This window comes from Colletotrichum spaethianum (genome assembly GCF_022836535.1).
Source record: "Colletotrichum spaethianum MAFF 239500 DNA, contig31, whole genome shotgun sequence".
Taxonomy (NCBI): Eukaryota; Fungi; Ascomycota; class Sordariomycetes; order Glomerellales; family Glomerellaceae; genus Colletotrichum; species Colletotrichum spaethianum.
The window spans coordinates 329,450-354,486 of NW_026054801.1; the positions used below are offsets into that span (position 1 = coordinate 329,450).

General features: G+C 44.0%; 5 protein-coding genes across 5 annotated transcripts; 3 read left to right on the forward strand and 2 right to left on the reverse strand.

The window, feature by feature from the left end:
* Positions 1-8,468: 8,468 nt before the first annotated feature.
* Positions 8,469-9,063, forward strand: ColSpa_09887 (uncharacterized protein; the record flags this gene model as incomplete). The annotated part of the gene is made up of 2 exons (XM_049276099.1): positions 8,469-8,532; positions 8,582-9,063. 2 exons carry the CDS (start codon positions 8,469-8,471, stop codon positions 9,061-9,063), a joined length of 546 nt encoding a protein of 181 aa, XP_049132056.1.
* Positions 9,064-10,623: 1,560 nt separating this feature from the next.
* On the reverse strand, positions 10,624-13,434 carry ColSpa_09888 (sexual differentiation process protein isp7; the record flags this gene model as incomplete). The annotated part of the gene is made up of 5 exons (XM_049276100.1): positions 10,624-10,827; positions 10,883-12,101; positions 12,155-12,583; positions 12,639-13,294; positions 13,366-13,434. The coding sequence occupies 5 exons, from the start codon at positions 13,432-13,434 to the stop codon at positions 10,624-10,626; spliced, it is 2,577 nt and encodes an 858-aa protein (XP_049132057.1).
* Positions 13,435-18,633: 5,199 nt separating this feature from the next.
* Positions 18,634-19,725, reverse strand: ColSpa_09889 (short-chain dehydrogenase cctT; the record flags this gene model as incomplete). The annotated part of the gene is made up of 2 exons (XM_049276101.1): positions 18,634-18,763; positions 18,824-19,725. 2 exons carry the CDS (start codon positions 19,723-19,725, stop codon positions 18,634-18,636), a joined length of 1,032 nt encoding a protein of 343 aa, XP_049132058.1.
* Positions 19,726-20,671: 946 nt separating this feature from the next.
* On the forward strand, positions 20,672-22,352 carry ColSpa_09890 (uncharacterized protein; the record flags this gene model as incomplete). The annotated part of the gene is made up of 4 exons (XM_049276102.1): positions 20,672-20,693; positions 20,748-21,020; positions 21,076-21,481; positions 21,530-22,352. 4 exons carry the CDS (start codon positions 20,672-20,674, stop codon positions 22,350-22,352), a joined length of 1,524 nt encoding a protein of 507 aa, XP_049132059.1.
* Positions 22,353-22,741: 389 nt separating this feature from the next.
* On the forward strand, positions 22,742-24,240 carry ColSpa_09891 (FAD-linked oxidoreductase auro; the record flags this gene model as incomplete). Its single annotated transcript, XM_049276103.1, has 2 exons — positions 22,742-23,690; positions 23,753-24,240. The coding sequence occupies 2 exons, from the start codon at positions 22,742-22,744 to the stop codon at positions 24,238-24,240; spliced, it is 1,437 nt and encodes a 478-aa protein (XP_049132060.1).
* Between the last annotated feature and the right edge of the window lie 797 nt (positions 24,241-25,037).

Genomic DNA, 25,037 nt, shown 5'->3' on the forward strand with positions numbered 1-25,037 from the left:
AGCCTCTTTTTATTTATTATATCTAGTTATATAAGGCACTTATATAGAGATTATAAGTCTAAACAGATAATAACTAGAATCCTTAGAAGTTATAATGTATAAAGGATCTTAGTAAGTATTATACTAAGAGATATCTTACTATTAAATCCTGTAGTTATCCTATACAACTTACTTACAAGTACACTTTATATAACTCTTTTACACTTTATTAAACTCTAATATATAATATTTCTTTTAATCTAAAAGTCTATTATTATATAAGCTATTTCCTTAGCTAATATAATAATAAATCTAAATTATAATAATAAATCTAAGTTATTTATAAATAATCTATCTATAAAGATATATATCTTTATATAATAAAGATTAAGAGGAATATATATAAGACCTTATATAGAGTTATTAATTTACTACTAAAGTTATACATTTAAAGCTTTAATATTCTTCTTATTAGGTTCCTTAGTTTAAGCTACAATTAACAAGTTATATAATGCCTTTAGTTAATAAATAAATATAAAGTATACTCCTCTTACCCTTTAAGAAATATACTACTAATATATATTATATACATTAAAATTAACAAGTTTTAAGTACTTTACTTAGCCTTTTTAAGTAAAAGTAATATAATTATTATATAATTAAATCTTTCCCTTATTAAAATCAATTTCACTATTAAGCAATAAAGTAGTCTTTAGTTTTACATAAAGTCCTTTTCTTCTTAGCTCTTCTTTTTCTCTCTAGAAGAAAACAAGTATAACAAAGCTAAGTATATTATCTATCTATATAGCTATAATCCTAAAAGTATCTAGTTCTTTTGTTATATATAATAAACATAGATTATACATTAACTTTGTTATCTTTAGATCTTTCTTATAATACTTAGAATAAGTTTTATACTAGTATAGGCTTAACTGTACTAGGCTATATAGTAGTTTTAAGATATAAAGAAATATATTCTTAAGGTATTTATCTTTTAACTCCTTAGGTAATTATATAATAATTATCCTAGTTAAACAATTATCTAACTATATATATACCTAAGTTATGTCTCTAAGTTCCTCTTTATATTTATAGTCTTGTATAAAGGTAGGTCTAATTATAAGTATAAGCCTTTAGCTTATCTATTAAATAATAAGTACCTAGGTTAAGAGTTCTTCTTTCTCTTAGTCCTTATACCCTTATATAACAAGTCTTAACTTCTTATATAACTTAAATAATAAGTTCTTAATCTCTTATATTATCTATGTCTTATAGATATAAAGGTAATTATACTCTTTTAGATTATATAGTATAAAGGTAAAAACTTTTTAGTTAATAAGGTTATTTATCTTTATTTAGTTTAACTCTTTATATAAAGTACCTAGTATTATAATTATATTATTAAGCTATAGTTTTTCTATTAATTTCTTATAGTCTTTTTTTTTCTAAGATAGAAATACCTAATTAGTATATAGTAATTATTATATAGCTTTTTTTTAGCCTTTTTTTAGTCTTTTTCTCTTATTTAGCTATTTTTAAAAAATAAGTTATATAATATCTAAATCTAACTATACTATATTTTAATAGTATAATTTAATATATATTATATAAAACTATATAAGACTATTAACTATCTTAATTATTATTATATAGCCTTTTATAGCCTAGACTTTATATAGTCTAGTCTATCTTTTATTTTCTTTCTATACTAGAACCTTACTTTGAATTAGTAGTAATAATATACTTTAAAAGTTAAGGTTATTTCTAGTATTAATTATACAATTAATCTCTACTTCTATATAAATACTTTAAAGCATTTTTATTACCTTTTAAATTACTTTTACCTTTTAAGTGATTTTAAGTAATAAAAGTAAGTTCTTATTAATCCTTAGATATATCCCAAAAACAAGTAATATAAATATAATACTATATAGACCAGCTATATTATTCAATACCTTCATAGCCATCTAGAAAATAGTTTCCTTATCTATGTTATACCTAAGCTTAGTATACAAGATATTATATATATACTTTAAAAGAATATAAGCTCTTTTTATCTTATTTACTACTTAATAGGCTTTTACTAATATTTCTTTATATAATATACCTATAATATTAGCATAGTTCCTAAATTCTATTAATATAAAGTTTATACCTAGGTTATATATAATATAATCTAGTAAACTAATGTATATACTAATCTAGTACTTATAAAGTGTATTCTATGTATCTTATATAGATAAGGACTTTAAAAAGGTAGCTCCTTAGAAGCTTATCTTTATGTTAATAATATATAAAATGTTCTTATCTCTTAGTTATATAATATCTATAATTATCTTATAATTAAAGTAGTTTTTATCTTTAAGTATAAACTTAAACCTTTTTAGTACTAAGTTATATAATTAATAATAATAATAAAACTTTTAGACTTTTTCTAGAATATTAATATTAATATTATAATACTTAGTTTTCTTTAAGAAGTAATAAAAATAATTTATATAAAAATATCTAAATTATTTATAAAGCCTTTAAAGTTATTCTTTTATAAAGAATATACTAGCCTTTATATAACTAAAATTAAAGAATAAGTAACTTTATTTCTGTATAACTAGGATAGGTTTTTTATTTTACTATATAATCACGTTATTAACGTTATTAAAATATATACTTAACTTATCTATATTATACAATAAAAACAGGAATAAAGTAGAAGTATCAAAGATATAATATATAACCTTTCTAAGCTAATTCTTTATTTCTATAGTGTTAACTAATATAATTAAGTTATTTACCTTAAATTATATATTTATTAATCTTAGTCCTTAGGATATTACTATATAAAGGTTCTTTTATAGGTATATAAGGACTTAAGGTTTTTTTATAGTAAAGAACTTTATTACTTTTATATCCTATAGTTCCCCTTAGTATAATAAAATATAAGGATTATATAATAAGAATTAATAAGCCTTTAATGTCTTTAGTAATAAAAAGATATCCTCTTTTATTATATAATAGAAAAATAAAAAAGATATTAAGAAAACTAATATCTCTTTATCTTCTATAAATTCTCTCTCCTTATTACATAATTTATCTACTAGGTTTTTTCCTTCAAAGTTAAAAAAGTATAAAGCAAAATCTTTCTATAGTTCTTATTTAAGTATACTATATACTTAAAGGTATTAGTCTTTTATATAATTATATTCTTTATCTAAATAATTCATAAACCAATAATCCTTCTTTTTATATATAAAATATCTCTTCTTAAATATTATATAATTAAACCTAGGTTATAATAAAGGTTAACCTTTCTAAAGTTATTAAAAAAATCCTCTATTATTTAACAGTCTATTATATAATAGTTATAAATAACTTTTGTTATTAAAGTATTTTCTATCTATAAAGTTAATATTATATAATATAGACTTTTTATTTAAAGTAACTTATAATAATAATCTTAGGCTAGAAAAGAATTGTTTATATATATAATATGCTTTAAGATTACTTAAAGTAGTTTTTAGCTCTAGTATACCTTTATACGCTTAAGTAACTTATATATAAAGTATAATCTCCCCCTAAAAACTTAGGCTAAGTACCTGTTATATAAGAAGTATTTTATCTAAAAGTATCTTTAATATATCTATTAGATTCTTATTTAAATTATTTTATTTAACTTATATAAAGAATAGACTTATCTAATCTATTTAATAGAGAATATAGTTAATATTAGTATTAAAGTATATTTCTAATATATTATATATCTTATTTTATCTTTTTATTAGTCTAATATAATAGAAATAAAACTCTTTTATATAATTAACCAAAATATTAAGAAATACTATATAGTATTAGTCTTTAGTGATCCTAAGGCATTAATAAAAACTAATAAAGACTTTTACCTTATTATATAAGATATTATATAGCTTACCTATATAATTCTTGTTTTTTCTCTATTCCTTTTAAAAGATTAAGATTATAGTTAACTTATATAATCTATTCTAGACTATTTATCTTAATAATAAGTTATAAATATTGTCTCTTTAATATAAAAGTGTTATATAACCCTGGATTTATAAAAAACTCTTAACCTCTTATATAAATCTTGTTTTAAGAGGTATATTTCTTAAAGCTAATTATAACTATTCTTATATAATTAATATTTAAGTTATTAATATATTATATAAAAGTTTAATTAGCTCTATTATTAGTTTAATTATATTTTAAAGTAAAGTTAATTTAAGGTTTTAAATAAGTATTTAAGTTATTATAATTATATAACTTAGTATAAGTATTATATAAGTAGAAAGCTATTCTTTTTACTTATTAAACTTTCTCTTAATCTCTTTAATAAATTTAATTAACTATTAATTCATATTTCTTATTAATAGTAATCAAAATCCTTTTAGCTTAATAAGTTATATAAACTTTACCTTAAACATATAATAGACTTTTTTTTATTAAAAAATAGACTATTTATTAAAATCTTTGTATAATAATATTATTAGGTTTTCCTTTAATTACTTAAAATAAAGTATTTTTATGTTAATATATATAATATATATAGTTATTTCTTTTTTAAATAGTACCTATATAATATTAACTAGATTTCCTTAGTATTTAAGGTTTATAGTCTTCTTTTATATATATAATAAAACTTTGCTTTTTACACTTATTTCTTTATATATTAATAAGTATTTATTAATATTATTATATTAGCTTTAATAATTATCTTTTAGATCCTCTTAAAAAGCCATATTATATTTAATAGTTATTTTATATTATATAACGTTAAAATTAGTTTATTTAGTACTATAATATATACTTTATACTTTATATATAGTATAATAAAGATTTTTATCTAATTTAGTTTAATAAATAATAATAAGAATTTATCTTATATAATAATAAAATAAAAGTTATTTTTATCTTATTTACCTAATTTAGCTTAATAAGTAATAATAAGTAAAATTAAGGCTTCTTAGCATAAAAGACTTTCTAGTATAACCCCTTAAATATCCCTAAGGATTTCTTACTTTACATAAAGTATAAGACTACCTAGTAGCCTAACTATAAAGCCTAAGTCTTATCTCTTTACTTTTACTAATTTATAATTATATAAAGTAATTATATAGATTACTAAATAACTACTAATTAGTATTAAATAGATTCTCTCTTCTTAAAAAAACTTATTTATACAATTATACTTAAATTAAAGTTAAAGTAAATCAAAAATATATTTTCTATAATTATTTTCTTAACTATAAGACTTAGCTTTTATACACAAGATATATAATCTTATATATCCCTAAGTTAGTTTAGCATAAATATACTTTTGATCCCCTTAATAGATAACTAAGAGCCGAATATCTAGTCTATACCCTCTGCCATAATGTATGTCCCTAAGTTATGCGTGTCATACAACCAGCTAGTGCTATTATTCTAACAGTATTACTATATAAATTCTATTATTATATAGCTCTTATACTTATTTAAGACTAGTAGTTTAGCTTAATTAGGCTAAGAGAAAGTAATCTATAGTAAAAAGACTTTTAGTAGCTACTTAATAGTAGTCTTATTAGTTATTTATTTATTCTCTATTACTATAAACTCTTAATTATTATAAAGGCTAAGATCTAAAAGAAATAACTACTACTAGACTATTTTACTTTTATATAATATAAAAAAATATAATACTAGGCTATTAGCTAAAATATACTTAATAATAAATACTTAGGCTTATAATCTAGGCTATTTTTTATATATAGACTTTATTTTTATTTTACTTAGTATTAGCTTATTTACTTTTTAACCTTTAAGAATATTAGTCTTATTTATATTATATTTATTAATTAACTAAAAAGCTAATATTACTATAATTATAAAATACTTAAACTAGTCCTTATAAATCTTAATAAATACCTTATTAATATATTTAAAATTAATAAATTAACTTCTTTAGACCTTAATAAATAGGTTTTTTTTATATAAAAGTATTTAATTATTTCTTTTTTAAAGGCTAAGTATTTCTTATAGTATTTAAGATATACTAAATAAATTTCTTAACTTACTAGTATATTAATATAAACCTAAAGTTAGCCTAGATTTATACTTAGCTAGTTAGCTTAGCCTCTTAACTAATAGAGAGCCTCTAGAGGTCTTTAAATGCTGCTGCTCTAGGTTAAGTACCCTTTAATCGGCTTTAAAGTGTTAATCGTAGTACTCCTTATCGCTTAGAGGTATCATAAGTAAATACCTTATCTAAAATATCAGTAAGCGCTTAATAGACTTCAAATTCTGTGTACTAGGGCATTAAGCTATAAAGAATAGATACTAAAAAATAAGGTTATTTAGTAAAAAATAGAAAATGTTGTAATAGTTAGAAGTTAAAGGGTATCTAGAAAATGGGTGGCTGGGCGGCATTTTCTGGTGGCCGAAATGCAGGGGTGGCCGAAAAGTGGGTGCTTTGACTTATATATGTATATATATGTTTGTTTGTTTGGTGACTTGTCATGCCACTTCTCTTTGTACATGAGTTATCAATGACCAATTCACCCGAAATGTTCCCACCTTAACCACTACGCAACTCGGGACATATTACTAACCACGCACGGTTACATCAGCTCAGACCTTACAACTACATTCTACAAGCTACGGTGTACGATTCTTATTGGTAAGGAATAGCCCCTATTGAGTCTGTCAGCTGTTTCTGGACTTTAACTAAGCAAAGAACCAACTGATTCTTGGACGTCTATACCTGTCCATGGATGTACCAGAATGTTACCGAAAGGAGGAACGGAGTTCGCTTCCAGGAACTGATTTATTTTTTCGGTATTTGCGCAAACGTGTGGTGCGTGGTGAATATCGACTGGTCTCTTCTCATCCTCGTGCCACTCAAAAACCATGAGAGACATATCGGCGTGGCAGAGCTCTGACTGACGAAGTCTACTGGAGGATTAGCAGTTTATCACAGGTGACGATAGTATATAAGTCATATCGTACATATCAATGCAATGGTCTTCAATTGACTTGTCAGCATACGTTATAAGTGGCATGTGGGCTCGAGGTACTCACCAATGTGCTCTGGAATGGGCTCTTCTGGCGTTGCTTTGTACATTTCCGCGGTTTCCGGGTAAAACTCAGGAAGCATGTATTGTCGAATTGTTTTCTATGTGATGATGTCAGGAATCTCATCATGTAATCGGGCTGTTTGAATGGCGAACCAGGCAATGAAGATTGTGTAGGAAGCTGAATGTTCCCATGATTCCTCCCCTTTCGTCTTGGAACTCTGTCATGATTCTGGTTGGGGAGCTTGTGTTTCGCCAGCCAGGCTTGGGAACGCGAACAGTGTAGTCTATTTGGTATGTTAGAATCAAAGCAAATACTACTGACTAACTCAAGAACTTGCTTCTAACTGGTTCTGCCCAGGCGCTGTTTAGTTCTGGACGAGGTTTCCCACGGAAGGGTCCGTGAATTCCGAATTGGTCATCGAATGTCCGAAGCTCCAATTCTATTGCAGACGCAACCCAATCTGTATCTGTATGAGCTTCCAACTGTGGAAGGGGGAACTGAGACTGATGCACTGACCATGGTGCGGTAAACGAATTTCGTGGGTGTGCTCAGACACCGCTGCAGTGCTTGGTACACTCATCATAAGAATCAACCCGATGTTAAGCAGAAGAATGAAAGCATTCACAGCCATAAACGCCCAGTTTCGTTTTGTCTGCTGCCTCTCTTTCTGTAGAGTATGCTCGTAACTAAGAAGGCAATCGTCATCAGAGTCATAACCCTCCTCCGAATCATGAGAGGGGGCCCGGCGGTCCATTGCAAGTGGTTCCTTTGAAGGCATACTTCAATCTAAAGGAAGGTCCTGCAGGTTGACAATGCTCAAATGAAAACAACAAAAGAAACCCGAAGGAAACATAAAATGCCTATGAAGATGGCACTACTTTGGTTAAGTCATAACTTTGTTTGAATGAGCAACGTCGAGAAGGGGGTGGCAATGACTGACCCAGATGGTGTTGTTGAGGGTGACCGGGTTTTTCGCAAGCTGACATTGGGGAAATCCTGAGTAAGAGTAAGCATGCTTTGGTTGACAAAGACAGGAGATGGTAATCCCTGACCATAATAATGAGCGGCCAGGGGGAGACGAAGCTTGATTGCCTGTGTCAAGTCAGCATGCATACGCGGCGTAAGAAATGTGGGCCCATTACCAAGGCCGTGTAAGAGCAACTCAGCATGGCAAGAATTAGGGAGCTGCATGCTCACTCCGTTGGAAGTGTCGTGAGTAGCGCCATACAATGGCTGGTTGACTCTTCGTAAATGAGAGATCGTGGTACGATATTTATACTGCGAGTTGTTTCAAGAGAAGTGTAGAAATTTATAGATCAAGTCATCACATCCTCATCAGATCCTAGTCGCCTTGAAAGGTTCTTTAATCTTGATCACACAATTCCTGACAAATTTATTCGATTTTCAAATTTCCAGCTATCAAAATGCACTTTGCCAAAGCCATTCTGCCACTCCTGGCTCTAGGGGCCGTTGCTTCTCCTGTCCCGGGTATGTCTGAGTCGAAGCCTTGCAGGAATTGGAAGTTGACAAATTTTAGTTGAATCAACTAAATTGGGCGAGGTTGCCAACGGCAGCCCGCGTCGCCGTGACGTCGAGCAGCTCGGCGACGTTGCCAACGGAAGCCCTCGCCGTCGCGAAATCGAGCAGCTCGGTGAGGTTGCCAACGGTAGCCCGCGTCGCCGTGACGTCGAGCAGCTCGGTGAGGTTGCCAACGGTAGCCCGCGTCGCCGTGACGTCGAGCAGCTCGGCGACGTTGCCAACGGAAGCCCTCGCCGTCGCGAAATCGAGCAGCTCGGTGAGGTTGCCAACGGTAGCCCGCGTCGCCGTGACGTCGAGCAGCTCGGTGAGGTTGCCAACGGTAGCCCGCGTCGCCGTGACGTCGAGCAGCTCGGTGAGGTTGCCAACGGCAGCCCGCGTCGCCGTGACGTCGAGCAGCTCGGCGACGTTGCCAACGGAAGCCCTCGCCGCCGCGATCTTGATCATCTGAACCAGATCGTCAGCACTGGCGCGAGCCGTTAAGCTGACTTCCTTGTCTACTGTCCTTATCTCCAGTTGGTAGGAATGAAGCAACATGAACCTGGAGATATTTTCGGCTGGAGAGGACAGAGGGGTGGTATGCAGACAATTCTTTTTTGATGACCGTTTTCTACTATGGCTTGTGTTCCTGATTTGCATACGGCAGATGGGAAAGCAGGCAGAGTACAACGCTCATTGATGTTATGTTGCTTTTATCATTGTATTCACCTAAATGGGCCAGGACCGAAGCCATTGCTGGTGATCTTCATATAATAGCGTCGAGAACCGTAGACCAATATAGGTGACTATCAGACAGTCTTGATGTGTTTCGAGTCCTACTTAGTGGCTAAACGCAGCATCTGTTGTGAATCCCGCCAATTCTGTATATTGCGATCCCAAAAGACACAGACCCATTTGTCTTACATAGCAAGGAGAGGTGCGGGAGGTACACCCTTAAATGGTGATAAGGTACAAGCGGTACAAATGATTTGGTAGAACAGAAGACTATGAATCGGTTTACGTGACTGAAAACTGTTAGGAATAGGAGCAGAACCTTGGTATTAGGTTCCTTGAAGTGAAGCCATCGTCGTTCAGCGTGGCTCGAGCGGCAAGGTTTCATAGCCTTGGTAGTAGTTCAAATGAAGCCATCGCTGGGTTGTGGCTGATGCTTCTGCCTGTACATCCGCTCACCTACGACGCCAAGGCCCGCATGTGGCCACGGTTGAAGTGAGTTCTAGATCAGCAGTCGTTCCACGCTATGGGGTATATCGTACCGTATTGATATATCGAGATCTGGCACAAGCCAGGGGTGCTACTGTATTGGGTTATACGTACTGTGACAATTTTCTGTAGTTACAGGGTGAACTGTACTAGATTGCCTATGGGGGGCTAGAACAATATGTTACACTAAAAAGATTGACTCGTGCTTTTTAATGTTTTACTTACAGTTGTGTGGCCGTCCCTCCAGCACAGCCACGCCGCTCCGGCACTGACTCGATGCTAAGTATTTTTGGGGACGCACGCATCTTGTACTGATATAAATACGTTCTCGAGAGTTCTCCGTGAGATTTTTAGAAACGAGTCGAGTTCTGTATACAAGTTGGCCTCTTGAGCCAATGGTTGGGCTCCAACATTGCGACTAGAGATATTGGGTTTGATAATCCACAAACCCTCGGATGCATGATCAACCAGGAGATATAAGAAAGCACTCGTCAGTTAAGTATTTCGGTCAGCCCGTCAACGATTTCATGAACAAGCACACCCAAAAAACACCACAGAAGTTGGCCCGTCACAACTGCAACCAACAATAGCATCAACATCACGGAAGACGAGGAAACTCAAAACTTTATGTCCGGAAGAGTATATTTTAGTGTGCATTGACAGCTTCAATTGAATGAAAAACGGGGTGTTTGGGTATTTCGTCAACCTTCTCATCATCACGTCCGCCCGTTACGACAATTCTTCTTAACGTGTTATTGAAGACAGACCCTCTTCACCCCATCATATCGGCTAAGCTTTGAAAAAACACAAGGGCGACCAGGCACCGCAGAAAGACTATTTCCTCTAATGAAAGTCGCCAATGCGGGGGCCGAAGTACTCGCCCTCGGCAAGAGTGAGAAGGCGGCATGCCTTGCCCTCGCAACCCTCGGAGACGACGGTGTTGCCCCACCACTCAACCTCAATGTCCTGCCACTGAAGGCCGAAGAAAATGACGATACCGGAGATGGCAATACCGCAAGAGAAGGCGGCAGAGAGGACAAAGTTGTACTGCAGACAACGTTAGCACTGATGGTATGATTTCTGGAGACGGAGGGAAGCTTACCTTGGACCAGAGACCCAGGAAACGACCCTTAAGGTAGACCCAAGAGAAATAGGCAATGGGAACGGAGGGCCAGACGAAAGACATGTTGTAAGGAGCCCAAACGAGACAACCGTACAAGATGGCGACGGGGTGAATCTGGCGAACCCACTTCCACTTGGGGAAAACCTTGTTGAGACCCCAGAAGAAGAGGACAATGAAGACACCAAGAGGAAAACCGAGCAGAGTCGCAGTGTACTGGCCTCCAGCACCCCAGATCTTCTTGGGTCCGACGGTACCCCAGAGGACAGAGGCAGTGAAGAAGGTGTTGATACCGGGGCAAGTCATCTTGAACTTGGCATCCTCCGTACAGATACCAGGTATCGAAAACATCTGGAACTTCAGGACTGCAAGGCAAACTAATGTAGAAACGAAGGTCGCGATCATTTGAGCCCAGAAAGTGTGGCGGGGGGGGATCTTGACGTAGTGCGCGAGCTTCAAGTCGTTGGAGAACCAGACGGCGTGCGCGCACGTGACGTAGCCAAAGGACTTGAAGTAGTTCATGGCCAGAGCGTTACCCTCGACCCAAGACCCACCAATGAACTCGGCAAGAACGTTAAGTGTGACTTCGATACCAGTCATGGCCTTGATTATACCAACGGGGATGACGAAGATGAGGCAGAGGATAATACCGTAGAAGACGACACCGACGGTAGTATAAGTGGGCCAGGCGGCGATACCGGCACAGCCAAGGGCGATGGCAACGACCAAGGTGGACAGGTACCACCACTCGGGAACCTCAGGGTAGGCCTTCATGAGACGGTTGTGGACATCGAGGACCTGATCCTTCTCAATATCGCTGTTCTTCTTGAAGCTGCCAATCAGAGCCTTGAAGCCAAGAGAAATCTCGTGACGGTGGTACAGAATGGCGTAGGTAATGGTGGCAGTGTAGATGGCGAAGAAGAACATGTAGATTGTGATGTTGGCGGCTCCCAGGAAAGGGGGAGAGTAGGCCTCGTACGCCTCCTTGTCAAAGAGACCGTGCTCGTTGACGGCACGAGATACGTTGTAGAGGGCTCCGAAATGGTCGTAGACCTTGTTGGAGTTGATGGGCAGGTATCCCGTGTTGTAAGTGTTGGTGTACCAAATAGCCAGTACGATGAACATGGAGAAGAACGCGCCGAGAAACTTGTTAAATGTCGAGAAGAAGGGAACCATCAAGGGATCAGTGTTGTCGTACAAGCTACATCCTGTTAGTAAGTAAATCCATCCCGGGAGAACGTGGCTGATGCTTACAGAATGTTCCAGTCGAAGGTCGGGAAGGGGTTGATACCAAGACCACTATTGAAACCAGTGACGGTGGCGAGATCACGGTTCTTGGGTGCGATCCAGGTTATCCAACTAAAGGTACTGAGAGCCGTGAAAAGGTAGTTGGGGAACCAGAACCAAACGAACATGGCACCGAAAGCAGCGTAGAAGAACTTCTGTCTGCTGGCACGCCAGACGCTGCCGAAAGGGCCGTCGACGGTGGTATTCTTATCGGTGTGGAAAGCAGAGTTTAGAGCGATTGTCACAAGGGACGCAGGCCATACGCAGTATGAGGGATATACGAGGAAACGACGGCAAAGACCGGCGAGACCGTATCCGATGAAGTTGGTAGAGAGCGAGATGAGCAGCTGGTAACCAAAGTTGGCGGCGTACGACTGATTGAAGAACTTGGGCAGCCTTGAAGGCGAGTTAATATGAAGCCCGCAGCCAAAGAGTACAAAGCGCGACTTACCACTGGGTCCAGATGATGTAGTTGGTGTATGGAATATTGTAGGCAACGTTGGCCATAATCGTGATAAGCATGTGCTCCTTGCGGTTGAAAGGGCCTGGGTTGAGCGAGAAAGGCTGGCTGCCAACGGAGAATCCTATATCGGGCAGGGTCTTCTCCCAGAGCTTGCCCAGGGGAAAGGCAAGCAGCTGGGCAACGTTGGCCAAAATAGTGATATAGGGGTAACGGACCGAGAAGAGCTGGTTGACAAAAGCGAGCAGGGCGGAGAAAATGAGACCAATAGTCCAGGCGCGGAGGGTTGATACGGGCGTCTCAGGGTCGTCGTGGTTATCGACGACAGCGCGCACTTCGGCGTAGGGCGAGTTGCCGGTGATGAGGGCAGCCTCGAGCTTCATCTCCTGGATCAGGGTCTCGTGCTTCTCGGGGTTCTCGAAGACGTCATCGTTGGAGAGGAACGCCTCGATCTTCTCGATAATGATGAGCGGGAAGTTGGGGTCCTTCTCGTGGATCTTGTGGACGTTGAACATCATCTCGCGGACCTCCTCAAGGGACATCAGCGAGGCGAGCTCCTTAGCCTCGAGGAGATCGTCCTCGGTGACGTTGAAGTCCTTCTCAACGTGCTCATTGTAGTCAGCGCCGTCGGGTTGGGCGTCGACGATCTGAAAGAGGAATGGTCAGCACATGTGGCAGGACTGAGGAGGCTCAAGGGCCTCTTAGTTGATCAACGTACGGGAGCGGGCTTCTCGCTCGAGACCACACCGCCCTGGGCGGGGGTCCGTTCTTCACGGATGTCGGACATGGTGTTGCACTGAGTCAGTACTCTTCACCTTGTGGTAAGGTATGGAAGGCTGATTTGCTGGAACCCGATGACTCTTGGGCTGGAGATTTGCCAGTGACCGAGAACAGAAGCAACGAGGCCGAGGAGGGACGAGGACATCTCAGCCTTTTAATATGTCTGTTCCACGAGGCGACTTCCCCAGTCACGCCAGATGCTTATCGATGGTGGAGCCATGTGTTCCCAACGGCCTGGCAACGAACAGAGGGTTGCAGTATCGCCACAAGACGATCCCCAGGAAATGCAGCAAAAGAACCCTTGTTCTTAGAAGGGAAGCTGTGATGGCACAGGCCAGTCGAACAGAGCTTTCTCCTTATGGAACAGGGGTGGTGTGGCATGGGTGATCTTGTTCGAGGCTGGAACACCAGCCGGGCGCCCCCTCCCTCCTCTTGGTTGTGCTTCTGGAGACCCCAGTGCAACCCAGGCCGACCGGGAGGTTTACCTTCTACATTTCGACAAGGCCGACATCAAAGGGTCTGGGAGGATCAGCTGCATTTTCACTCCATCCGCATTGGGCGCAATATGTCGAGGGTACAACCGTTAGCATGGGATAGTTTGAGGTGAGAGACTGTCAGAGGAAGATGAGAAGGGAGACACACAGACGACCAACACCACATACGCCCCAGTACATGCACGAACTTTTTGAAGGAACCACAGACTTTCGGACGGTTATCTGGGGTCCTAAGCGGCTCGTCTTCTCTGCCTTTCCTGGCATGGCTTGGTGTGTAGGAAACCCCGCCTCCTGCCACTTCCACTCCTCTTCCCACTTTCCACTCCTCCTCCTCCTCTTCCTCCCGGCCCTCCACCGGGTCCAGTTCCATCCGATACCCACGAACCTGCAGATGAAATCCCAGTCACTTACATGGGTGACATTGATGGTCGACACTTACTTGGCGCCGCCGCGAAAGCTCCCGCCGTTGCTGGGGGTGCCGTAGACGGTTTCAACACGCCGGATATCTCCTCTCGGGCTATCAAATGCGTCTCTACTGGCTTGGCCAAGCAGTGCTTTGCCAGAGTAGCTTGATCCAGTAGGGAAGGTCTACAAGGTCTTGCGAAGGAACTTTTTTGAGGCGTCAATCCAGTGCGGCTGCAGCGCTCGCAAAACCAAACCTTCCAATCAAGTGGTCGGCGTTGGTTCTTTTGCATTTCGCCCATGCCACAATCACGATGGCTTCGTCGTGGTGTGACGCATACGCCCGCAGAAAAAGTGCACGCCGTGTCTCATCAACCGTCGATTGAGTTTGCAAAAGATTGTTGGCGAACACGGAGGTCTCCGGCACCCCAGAGTCTCTGTCCGGCCGGCAGCAACATGGTTAGGTTAGCCTTCTCCAATCCCTAAACTCTCCAACTTAATACCAGCGGCGGGGGGATGCTTGGTGGCGAGGTAACCATCCGTCTCTGTGTTGTCATCCGGGGGTTCCTCGCGGCACTGACCGCAGTCTGTCGCGTGTGAGAGTGTCACTGTTCCACCCGCTGTTTACCGTGTGTGCGCACGTTCCAACACCACGCAGCATGCCGCAGCATATTTGGTCGGACTTACATGTGGGATGGGGGCCGCCCGTAGAAGAGAGGGTTAGTGGTTTTCCAGCCCCAGTTCTCGTCCAAATGAAGTTGGGTCCCAGAACAAGCACACGATAAGGCCGCAAGATGATGAAGGGTCGGCCTGCATGGTCGGGGAGGGCTCCCAGCTGGGGTCATTGCCATCGAGACCTAGCCGAAGACCCACGGCTTGTCGCCTTGTCGCTTCGGTTCGTTCGACGAGCAAGCAAAACCACATCAGATGCAGCGGAGAAGCTATTTTTGATGCACCATCTTACAATGCAGTGTTCTAGCAGTGTTTGCCGCTCAACGCCGTGTGCGGGAGGCACCGTCAAACCGGCGTCGAAGAAGCACAGAAGGATGGTAGAAAAAGGCTGTTCGTCCCTTCTGATGGTGACTGGGCGAGTGGCGCCCGACAAATCAAACCTCGGCCCTTTTTTCTTTTGGGATTGTCTTCATCGAGATGCGCTAGTTAGTTGATGGCAGAAAAGACTGATGCCGCTTGGCAGTCTAGTTCAACGCCCAACGCCGAACCACATGGTCGAAGGACCCTGGATGGTAACGTCCCTCGTCCTCCCCGCCGAGCGTTTCCAAGACTCACAAGCTTTCCAAGCCTGCTGTCCAAGACCGCCACGACATGCTCCCAAGACGTCCAAGAGGTGCCATTGCAAAGAGGCAAGAAATGTCAAGAGATCTTCTCCGAGAGCTTGTCGCTACGCCAAGTCTGCATACCATTGTCGCCGTCGGAGGGTGTCGCAATGTCAGTGACGTCGGAGACGGACGATCGCATCTTTCGGCGGCAAAGAACGACCATCCAAAGCCCAGGAGGTATCGTCGTCCCCCCTCCCGATTTTTCACGTCTTCCGTTACGGAGCGAACCCCTGTTCCCTCAACCCCCACTGTCCGCTTTGCTTCTCTTACTCTTATCAGCCAGTGGCCGTGGATCTGTAGCCAAATTGAACCATTCAGTGGCTCTAGTTTCCTTAGAGTCGCATCGTCTGGCTAACCAGGTGGCAAGTTGAGTAATCTATAGTCTCCAGTCGGGAGCGAGATGCAGGACTCTAGGTACTTTAGGAGGGACTTTTTGACGGCCACAGTCCCCTGCTTAGCCTGGCGCCGGCTCCCAGTAACGGCAGCTTATTAAATGGGCCAAGCAACGCTTCCTATCAGCCATCCTTGCTAGTTCGCTGTTCCACGATTGGTTGGACGGTAAAGACCGCTGGCTAGATTGCTGTCGTCCTTGATAGGGATGTACGAGGATTCGTCTCCCTGCTTCATCTGTCTCCGAGCCTTCTCCAAGCCGAACCATCAATCAGCTCGGCCTTGGCTTAAGAAACTAGACAGAATTTTCACCTTTGTGTACCACAACCATGCCACAGAGGCACTTGAGGACGGCGGGACTCTCTCAAGACACCGTTTATCTTGGTGCTTCCGAGGCCAAGAACCACGACTATGAACCACGGCGATGTCCCTGCGGCACTGCAGCAGTCTTGGCTTCTTGGCTTGCAGGGACAAATCACCAACCACCGCCCGTCGCCCGTCCGTCGTACGAGAGCATGTTTCCTCGTCTAACTCTGACCGGGAGTGCTCTTCTCCAGAGTGTCTGTTTTGGGCAGGTCATATCCCAGCGTTGCGATTGGTGCGCGCGCACTGCTGCCCGTGTGCTGTCGCACCCCAGATGCCAGCCGACTTGCATGGCGTAATTCCCTCTACCGCTATCGCAACAGCCGCGTGATTGATCATATCCCTTATCGCGTGCCCAGCCGACAAAATGAAGTGCGCTGCCAAGACACGCCAGGAACGTTTGGACGGGGCAGCTCCGCGTCCGATGGCATCGGAAGTCCGTTTTAGGGATTCGCTCCTGGTTTCCAGGCGCCGCCACGGCGGGCGTACCGCGCGGGCTCTGGGTGTTTTTTCCTGAATGGCCAGCGTCCTCCGAGGCCGAAATTGGGCAGCTGGCTCTTTTGCTTCCAAAACTCAGTCATCCTCTCGAGCAACTACAAGAAGCTGCCGAATTTGACATGAGTCCACCAATGCAGTTTCTTGGCGTTGGTTACTCTACTGACTCGCATCCGACTCCTCCGTCCAAGCGTACTGCTGCTATCTTCAGTGAGTAAACGATGGGAGGGAACCATCCAGTCATTTGATTTTCGAGTGTGAGCGATTGAAGTGGAGGCTACGCGAGAGGCTCAAAAGAAAGCTTCGTCCAAGTCGCGGGGTGGCGCAAATCGCTACGGACGCCGCCTCGGTTCACATCGTCCTGTTTCCTACTTGGCAATGCCAATGCTCCGTCTGGGCACATGTTGCCGTCTTGGTAATCGGTCTTGGGAGTCTTGGGGAGTCTTGGGGAGAGCATCGTAGCTGAGAGGGCCGTTGGTGCGCCCCTATCTTTTCCGCCTCGATCGAATGGTTCGGCGTGGGATATGGTCGATATCGACGCCGCGTCGCTAGCTTGTGTTGGTCTGTGATGCATTAACAACCCCCAAGGACTCCCTGGCATTTACCATCTTGGCTTGCAGCGAAGAGACGATTGTGGGTTCTTGAGACCACGAAGTCTTGGCAGCGGGCGCATCGCCCAAAGTGGTTGCTGCACCGCTTCGGTGCGGTTGTCCGTTGAAGGAGTACGAGCAACTCATGGAAAGGTGTCGTGTGCTGTCGTCTTTCGACCACGATCTTGCCTCGATCGCGAGGGAAGCGATGACCCAAGTTGTAGCAACGTATTGGACTGGCTCGAAAAAAGACGTTGAGCCGGTCGTACCCTATCTCACACCTCGAAACAATTATACCGCTATGGCGCTTTCGATGTTTTTTACCCGACCACCATCATGTGAGTCTACAAAGCCCCTCTCCATCTTCCCTCAGGTTGGGATAGCAATTCATGTGAGCCACCTTAAACAAGAAGGTGCTTTGCCAAAGCGTTTGAGGAGTTTAGACCTTTGAGCCTGTCCCGAGGGTCTGGTACCGAGGCCAGACCCTCGCAGACCGAAAGAGACTGTCAAAATGTGTCTTACTGATCAACACCTCAAGAACAGGCGATCATATACCTCACCGTGTGGTGTCGCCTCCACTTGCGTAGCTCTTGCGTCTCTGTCTATGTATCTGATCAAACTGAGCCTAGCAGTGCACCCTGAGGCGGTAGGCTGACTGGTGTAATGAGAACTCCATGACCATCGTATTGCGTCGGAACTAACTACAGAGATGTTGAGGTACTGAATTGTTGGGTAATCTCCTAATCACAATTTGCCACAAGCAAGTGATGCTGTCTGACTAAAGTGTGAGGGCCTCCAAACAGAAGTTTAGGAACTTTTGCAATCAATGGCGCAGTCGGATGCGAATGTCCTTCGATTAAAGTGTTGCTGTGTTATCGTTCCTCTACGTATCCAAAATTTCGATGAACCCCCCAATGATCAAACCACCTACAAACCATCTGCGGCAAAAAACATACATCGTGTCATCCCATTCGGCCGGTTCGCAATCGGCCAGCCCTGGGGCCCCGTTGCGTTTGAGGCCCATGTGCATCCGCAGTGACATGTAGTCTTTCTGCATACAACCCACCAGGTCCCATGCTTCATCGACAAAGTCCCAGACTGACGGGACAAACGGTTCTACGACAAAGGGCCTTGCTTATCGCCGGTCCGACTGCATGGAACGAAGGATCGAGCGAACCCCAGCAAAGTCTAGCTCCTGCAGAGTCTCGTCCCACAGCCGTTTTCCAGTAGCTTTTCCTTCCGCGGTATACACATACGAAGGGAAACTATGTGATGCTGTGTAAGTATTGTTCTTCACAAAGGTCCTTTGCAAGGAAACAACTTACGGATAGATTTTCCAGTCCATCAGGTAGCTGCCGTGGGTCTCGTCTCCTCTGACCACAGCAGCATCGAGGTATGTTGATGCCCCTTGCTCGAGACTTCTCCCGGTCACGCCTTTGATTGCGCCAAAGATAACCCGCAGGCCGATATTCAGATGTCGATGAAGCCCCGATCCTTTGCACAGACCCGGGTCCACGAGATTGACGACAACATCCTCCTTGTGGACGTGCTCGACGAGCTTGGTGATGACGAGCTGGCCCAAGAGCTTTGATGTTTGGTATCGATCGGTAAGATCGAAATTCTTCTCGTCGTCCAACGCAGGCATCAACGGTACTTTGTCGTGCTCGGGAAACCTGGCGCCGAACGTAGAGCCCGAGTTGACAATGGTCAACCTGCCTGCCTTCCCATCAACTTTCTTCGACTTCAGGATAGGCAGGAGGAGGATGGTGAGGAGGACGGTCGACAAGTAGTTGACCTGGAACATTTCCTCATGGCCTTCGGGTGAGAGATGAAACTCTTGTCTCGACAAGCCGGCGTTTAGGATGACAACGTCAATCCTGGATAGCGTGGAGCAGCGATCCGCAAACGCCTGGACGGACTTGTACGATGACATGTCCAAGGTCCAGACTTCGATGGTAGCGGCAGGGTGTTTCTCCCTGAGTGTCTTTGCCGCAGCCTCTCCCTTTTCCACGGAACGGACGGCGATGATGAGTCGAGACAGATCGTGGTTCAGCAACTGGCCTGCACAAGTCAAGCCTAGCCCAACGTTGGCTCCGGACACAATGGCTGTCTGTCCCGCGAGTGACAATTCTTTTGGCGGTGTACGAGGCGTTGCACAGAACTGAGATGCAAGGAACAGCTTTCCCGCTCCCATGGTGGGAGGGGGGAGATCAATGGAGCTGGTCATGGTGAACAGAAGATGTTGATGAAGTGGACGGTGAATACTTTGTCGTCGATGCTTGCTGCGCTGTGTCGAGCTTAATTTTGGAGAACTACCGTCAAACCGTTGGTTCTTTTATACTTGAGAGAACAGCCAGGCGCGATGGTATTCATATCACCGAGTGATGGCGTCGCCGAGTCCAATGCCGGCTGTGCCCAGACAGCGGCGCCCTGGTGACGACGGCGAAGGCTTTGCAAAACCCCATCGGTGATGGAAACGCATGCTGGATTGTTGTCTTAAAAAAGGAATCGACTGGTTTCCTAAAAGGGACATCAATCGATTCAATAGCAAGCTTCTTTCTGGGTTATATCTGGGAGTCCGCCGGCCGGCTATCGGCGCAACAGAAGCACCGTCGGCGCCAAGACCCACCTAACCGGGGATAATCACGTGTCCATGCTCCGACGAAGCGAAGTTATCCCGAAGCAGTTTCCCGAAAGGGCAACGCTAGGCCGAAAGAAGGCAACAATCAACATATTGGCGGGTGTCCTCAAGGCTCCACTGACTGCGCCGCTCTCCCGAAAGCATGCCTTTGACATGCATATTGGTTCACAGGAGCGTGGACAGAAGAGCCGGATCGCGAGAAGACACAATCAGACGGGAGATCCACCCTTCTTCAAGTTCTTCTTTGCCCTTGAGTGGTTTACCCTTCTCCTTCTCTCGATTGCTTTCCTCTTTCGGCAAACAGTCTTTCCAACGTGCTCAGTTGTTGTCGAAGTCTCGTACCGCATTCTCCCCGCCTTGGTCCTTCGCTGCGTGCTCAGAAGCGCGCTGCAACACTAGCAACGTGTTGATTTTCCGCCTGATCCTCCACTTCTGATACCTTTTTCCACTATCCCAGCTTAGTAGGCCCCAGCAAGAAGACGAAATTGACTCCCCGTCGGCCCTCGCTAGTTCGGGGTACCCCGAAACAAGGATGGGCAACCAAAAGCGCTCTAGTATGACTCCCTCGAGGCCGGGAAGGTATCCCACATCTAACATAATCAATACAGAAGACAAGGGCTTCGCCTTTGTCATCACCGACACGTCCGGAAGAACAAACTCTGAGGATCGGAAGCTGATCCGCAGCCATGTCATGCGAGGCAAGAATAGGCGAGCTACCTGTGCGAACCCCGTGAATCCAAAGCGTTCCTCTTCATGGGTAACTCATGACACCACCGAACCTGTTCAAGAAACCAACCAACTGTACCACGTTCCAAACGATTTGTACATGTTTCAATTTGCCGAAGACGTCGATGCCGGCTCCCGGGCCATGCTCTTTGAATGTGAGTATGAGTGATTAAACCGCGTTGCGCTTTGCTGTACTCAACCATGCTGCAGTTTACGGGGTTATCAAGGAGACGATGTACCCGATTGAATGGTGTCTCAGCCTCGACTCGAGCAAAAACCCATGGTTCTACTGGTTGATGTCCGATGCCGCCTTTTTGCATTCGATTTTGTTCACCGTTGGCCTCCTACACGACTCCATCGTGGGCAAGACGAGCAAGAGAACCAGCTTCCACGTGTGGAAGACGTTAAGCCTCCTGAACCAGAATATCTCTGATAAAGATTTGGCCCTGGCTGATTCCACCATCGCGACCGTTGTCTCTATGTGCATGGTGTCAGAGGTCTTTGGAGACCGCGATAGTGCCGCTGCACACGTCAAAGGCATGCGTCGGATTGTTGAGCTACGAGGTGGCATCGAGACCTTTCGGCATAACCTGCAGCTAAAGATCAAGATATGTCGGTGAGTGACAAAACTGACTTCTACCTCTACCGAGCTAACGGCAGGTAGTGTGGACATCGGCTGGTATCTATGTACTGGAGAGAAACCACACTACTACAGAGACACAATCTCCTGGGAGACAGCGTTCGCTTCGATACTCGGCGATTCACCCGCCGGATTCGAACGCGACCGAGAGCCGTGTCAGATTCGCCGTCTCTTGAACTCGACTGATCGCCGGGTGGGAAACATCTTCCAAGACCTTCACGACTTTTCCCAGTTGGCGAACTTCCTTGTACAAACCGGTCACAAGATCGACCCCAACATGTTCCAGGATTTGATGACCTCCATTCAGTATCGATTGCTTTATCTGGAGCCGACCACGCAGGATAAAGTGACCGAAATGCTCCGTCTTGGAATGACCAGCTACATCACGACTCTTTTCCTCAAGGTACAGGGGACCAAGATCCCACTGAGCTTCTTGACTGGCCAGCTTCGATCTGCTTGCCAGAACATTGAGGTATCAGAATTCCCGAGCACTACTGCTCGACACATCTTTGCCTGGACCTTGGTTGTTGGCGCCATATCCGTTCTGGAAGAGTACGACGATGTATGGCTGTTACCAAAACTTGCGTCCCTAAGAGAATCCCTCGGACCAACGTGGCCGGAGGCAAAAGCAAAGCTGGAACAAGTCATGTGGATGGAATTCATCCATAGCCCAGGCGGTGTCAAGGTCTTCGAGAAGCTGGTATTGCATGTTGCCAAAGTACCTCCTACTAGCTCTTTGCAAAGAAAAGGGCCAAACAAGCCAGCCTTATCACCACCTATGGAAAGGCTTTCCTCGGTCAAGGATGTCATATTTGAGCCACATGCAACGGAAGCGGCTGTTTACTGAAGTCCAGTTCTCGGAAGCACGGAACAAGCCTTCACAGAAGCCGCTTTACGATTGGGCGCCTGACCAGCCGACGCAGTCGAGAGCCTTGCTGACATCGCGGGCCTAGTGCTGACACTTGCCAAGAGTGGAGTGTTCAGTAGATTTACCTGATCATTCCGATTCCGTCTCACGTCAGCTGGGTCATGCTACCCTACGAGGCTCCCAAGATCCGAGTCAATGCGGTTCTCGGGTTCATGTCCAATCATTGTGGTTTATTGAGGTCCCCACTACGGACCTGCATATATTGAAGCCAGCTTTTACCAGGTGCAAGACCTATATAAGTAGTTGTCGAATAACCCTGGAAGCATCATCAGATCCATCAAACTAAGACTACAACCAAGACGCTCGTGATGGCAGAGCTCGAAGCTTCAGCGGAATTCCGCGCGTCTCACCCCGCGGCATCGACACCCGACCAGCTCGCTTCAGACGCGCCGCAGCTGCAAGACATCTCGGAGAGAGTTCCCGGGCTACTAATATACACACTCTCCGCAGAGGGCTACGAAGAAGTGCGGACGTTCTTTAACGCGAGCATGACACAACAACCTCTGGCCATCATCCGACCTAGAACAGAAGCCGAGGTCTCTGCGGTTGTTCTTGAGCTGCATGCTCAGAACATCCCCTTCGGCATCAGAAGCGGCGGGCACGACATGAGTGCTGCCCAGGCCCAAGGAAGAGAAGGGATCATCATCGACTTGAGAGGCCTAGACAGCATCTCTATTAACGAAGACAAGAAATCTGCCCGTATCGGTGGCGGGGTTTTGGGCATCAAGCTATCAAAGTTTCTACAGCAGCACAAACTCCTCACGCCCCATGGTTGGTGCCAAACTGTAAGCATTGCTGGCTGGGCTCTAGGCGGAGGCTATGGCTACACAAGCGCCTTCCACGGATTGGGCGTAGACCAGGTCCTCGGCGCGCGAGTCGTCCTTGCGAACGGTAAGACTGTGGACACTGATGACCATCCGGACCTGATTTGGGCTCTTCGTGGTGCTGGCAACGGTAACTTTGGCATTGTTGTCGAGCTCCGAGTCAAGCTATATCCCCAGACAGGCTTCCTAGCGGGGTTCCTTGGATTCCCAAGTGCACAGGCTGGCGATGTCCTGACTAAGTTCAGCGAGTTCGAGAAAGAGCTGCCGATCAACTTTACAGGCGAAGCATCTCACTTGACTCTGCCCGGCGTAGGACCCGTGATCGCGTGGTTGTTTGTTTGGATATCAGAGAACGATAACCTTGACGACGGATGGGCATATCTGGAGAAGATGAAGGCTTTGGGCACACCAGTGCTCAACACAGTCTCAGCAGGTAAGCTTTTCGGCTCGCCTACGATTGAGGGTAGGGGATGAATGGCTCATTTAACTTGACAGTTGATGATTACACGTTCTTCAACACCATGCCTTCGCCCACCAACACCCACTGGCACCCTCGACTAAGGATATTCGAGCACTTCACCCCAGAAGTGGCCAAAGTCTTTCACAACCACCCACCTCCGGGGGCGACCTGTGCAACAGTCATTCACTACATGCACGGACGAGCACTCGAACGGAACCCAGGGGCATGCTACCCGCTGCGCATAAGACATCGCATTGCAGCAGCCTCGGCAGGCGTGATTGACCCCACGGCGCAGGCAGCAGAGTACGAGGAGTACAAGAAGTGGGCAGACGATCTGGCGGACGATCTGTCGAAGCAGGGGCATGCTTTGCCCTACGGTTACCGCAATTTGAGTTCGGAGAAGGACATGAATTGGGTGGCTACGTATGGCAAAGAAACCGTGGCTAGGTTGAAGGAGGTCAAGAACAAGTTTGACCCCGCCAACTTCTTCAAGACTGGCTATCCCCGACTGGATCTGCTCTAAAGGGAAAGGAAATGTGAGCCGCTGTCCGCCGCCCTAATAACCGTTCTTAAGGGTAGTGGATCGACTCGAGACGGGCACGAAGTGGAAAGCAGGTCTCGGCTGGAGCCCCGCATGTCCATTTAGTCTCCTGTTAGCTCCCGTGGCCCTCTCGAGCCAAATGCCAAATGATACAAAATTTCTTGGCGGACTAGCCGGGATTGAATTGCACTGCCATTCGCCCTTTTCAGAATCTTGCCGTCGTTCACGGCGGCGCCTAACCAGCGATGACAGTGATCAAGGTTGAAATTAGCTCCGTAACACATGCGACCTGGCCGATGCGGCCCGCTACCGCTGCGTCTGAGAGGTAATCATCTCATGGATCGACAACAACAGCCAGCAGCCAGCAGCCACAAGCCGGGGGCCGTGAGCTGCGCTGGGTTTGGGAGAGCACCGCAGCCTAAAGTCTGCAGGAACACTTGGTTTTGACGGTCGTAGTCTGCTTGCTGCTGCTGGCATTCGGTGCCCGGACGTGTTGGTCCGTGTTCCGAGCTAGTATACCTAGATGAATGGGCCGCAAGCAACGAGAAGCTAGTCGGGCCGCGCGTGCCTTAGTAATGTCTCGTTTGCGAAATGCAAAGTCTGGGTCTCCCATACCTTGAACCAGGCGCGGTGATTCGTGTAACGCTTCGTATGTTGCATGCGTACAGTTGCTCTCAGGGCGACTGGGTACTACGTGATGTTTGTCTTATGGGTGGACAAATATTGTTGAGATTTGCTGGCTCGGGCATCCTTGATCAGGTTGATCAGAGGAAGAACAA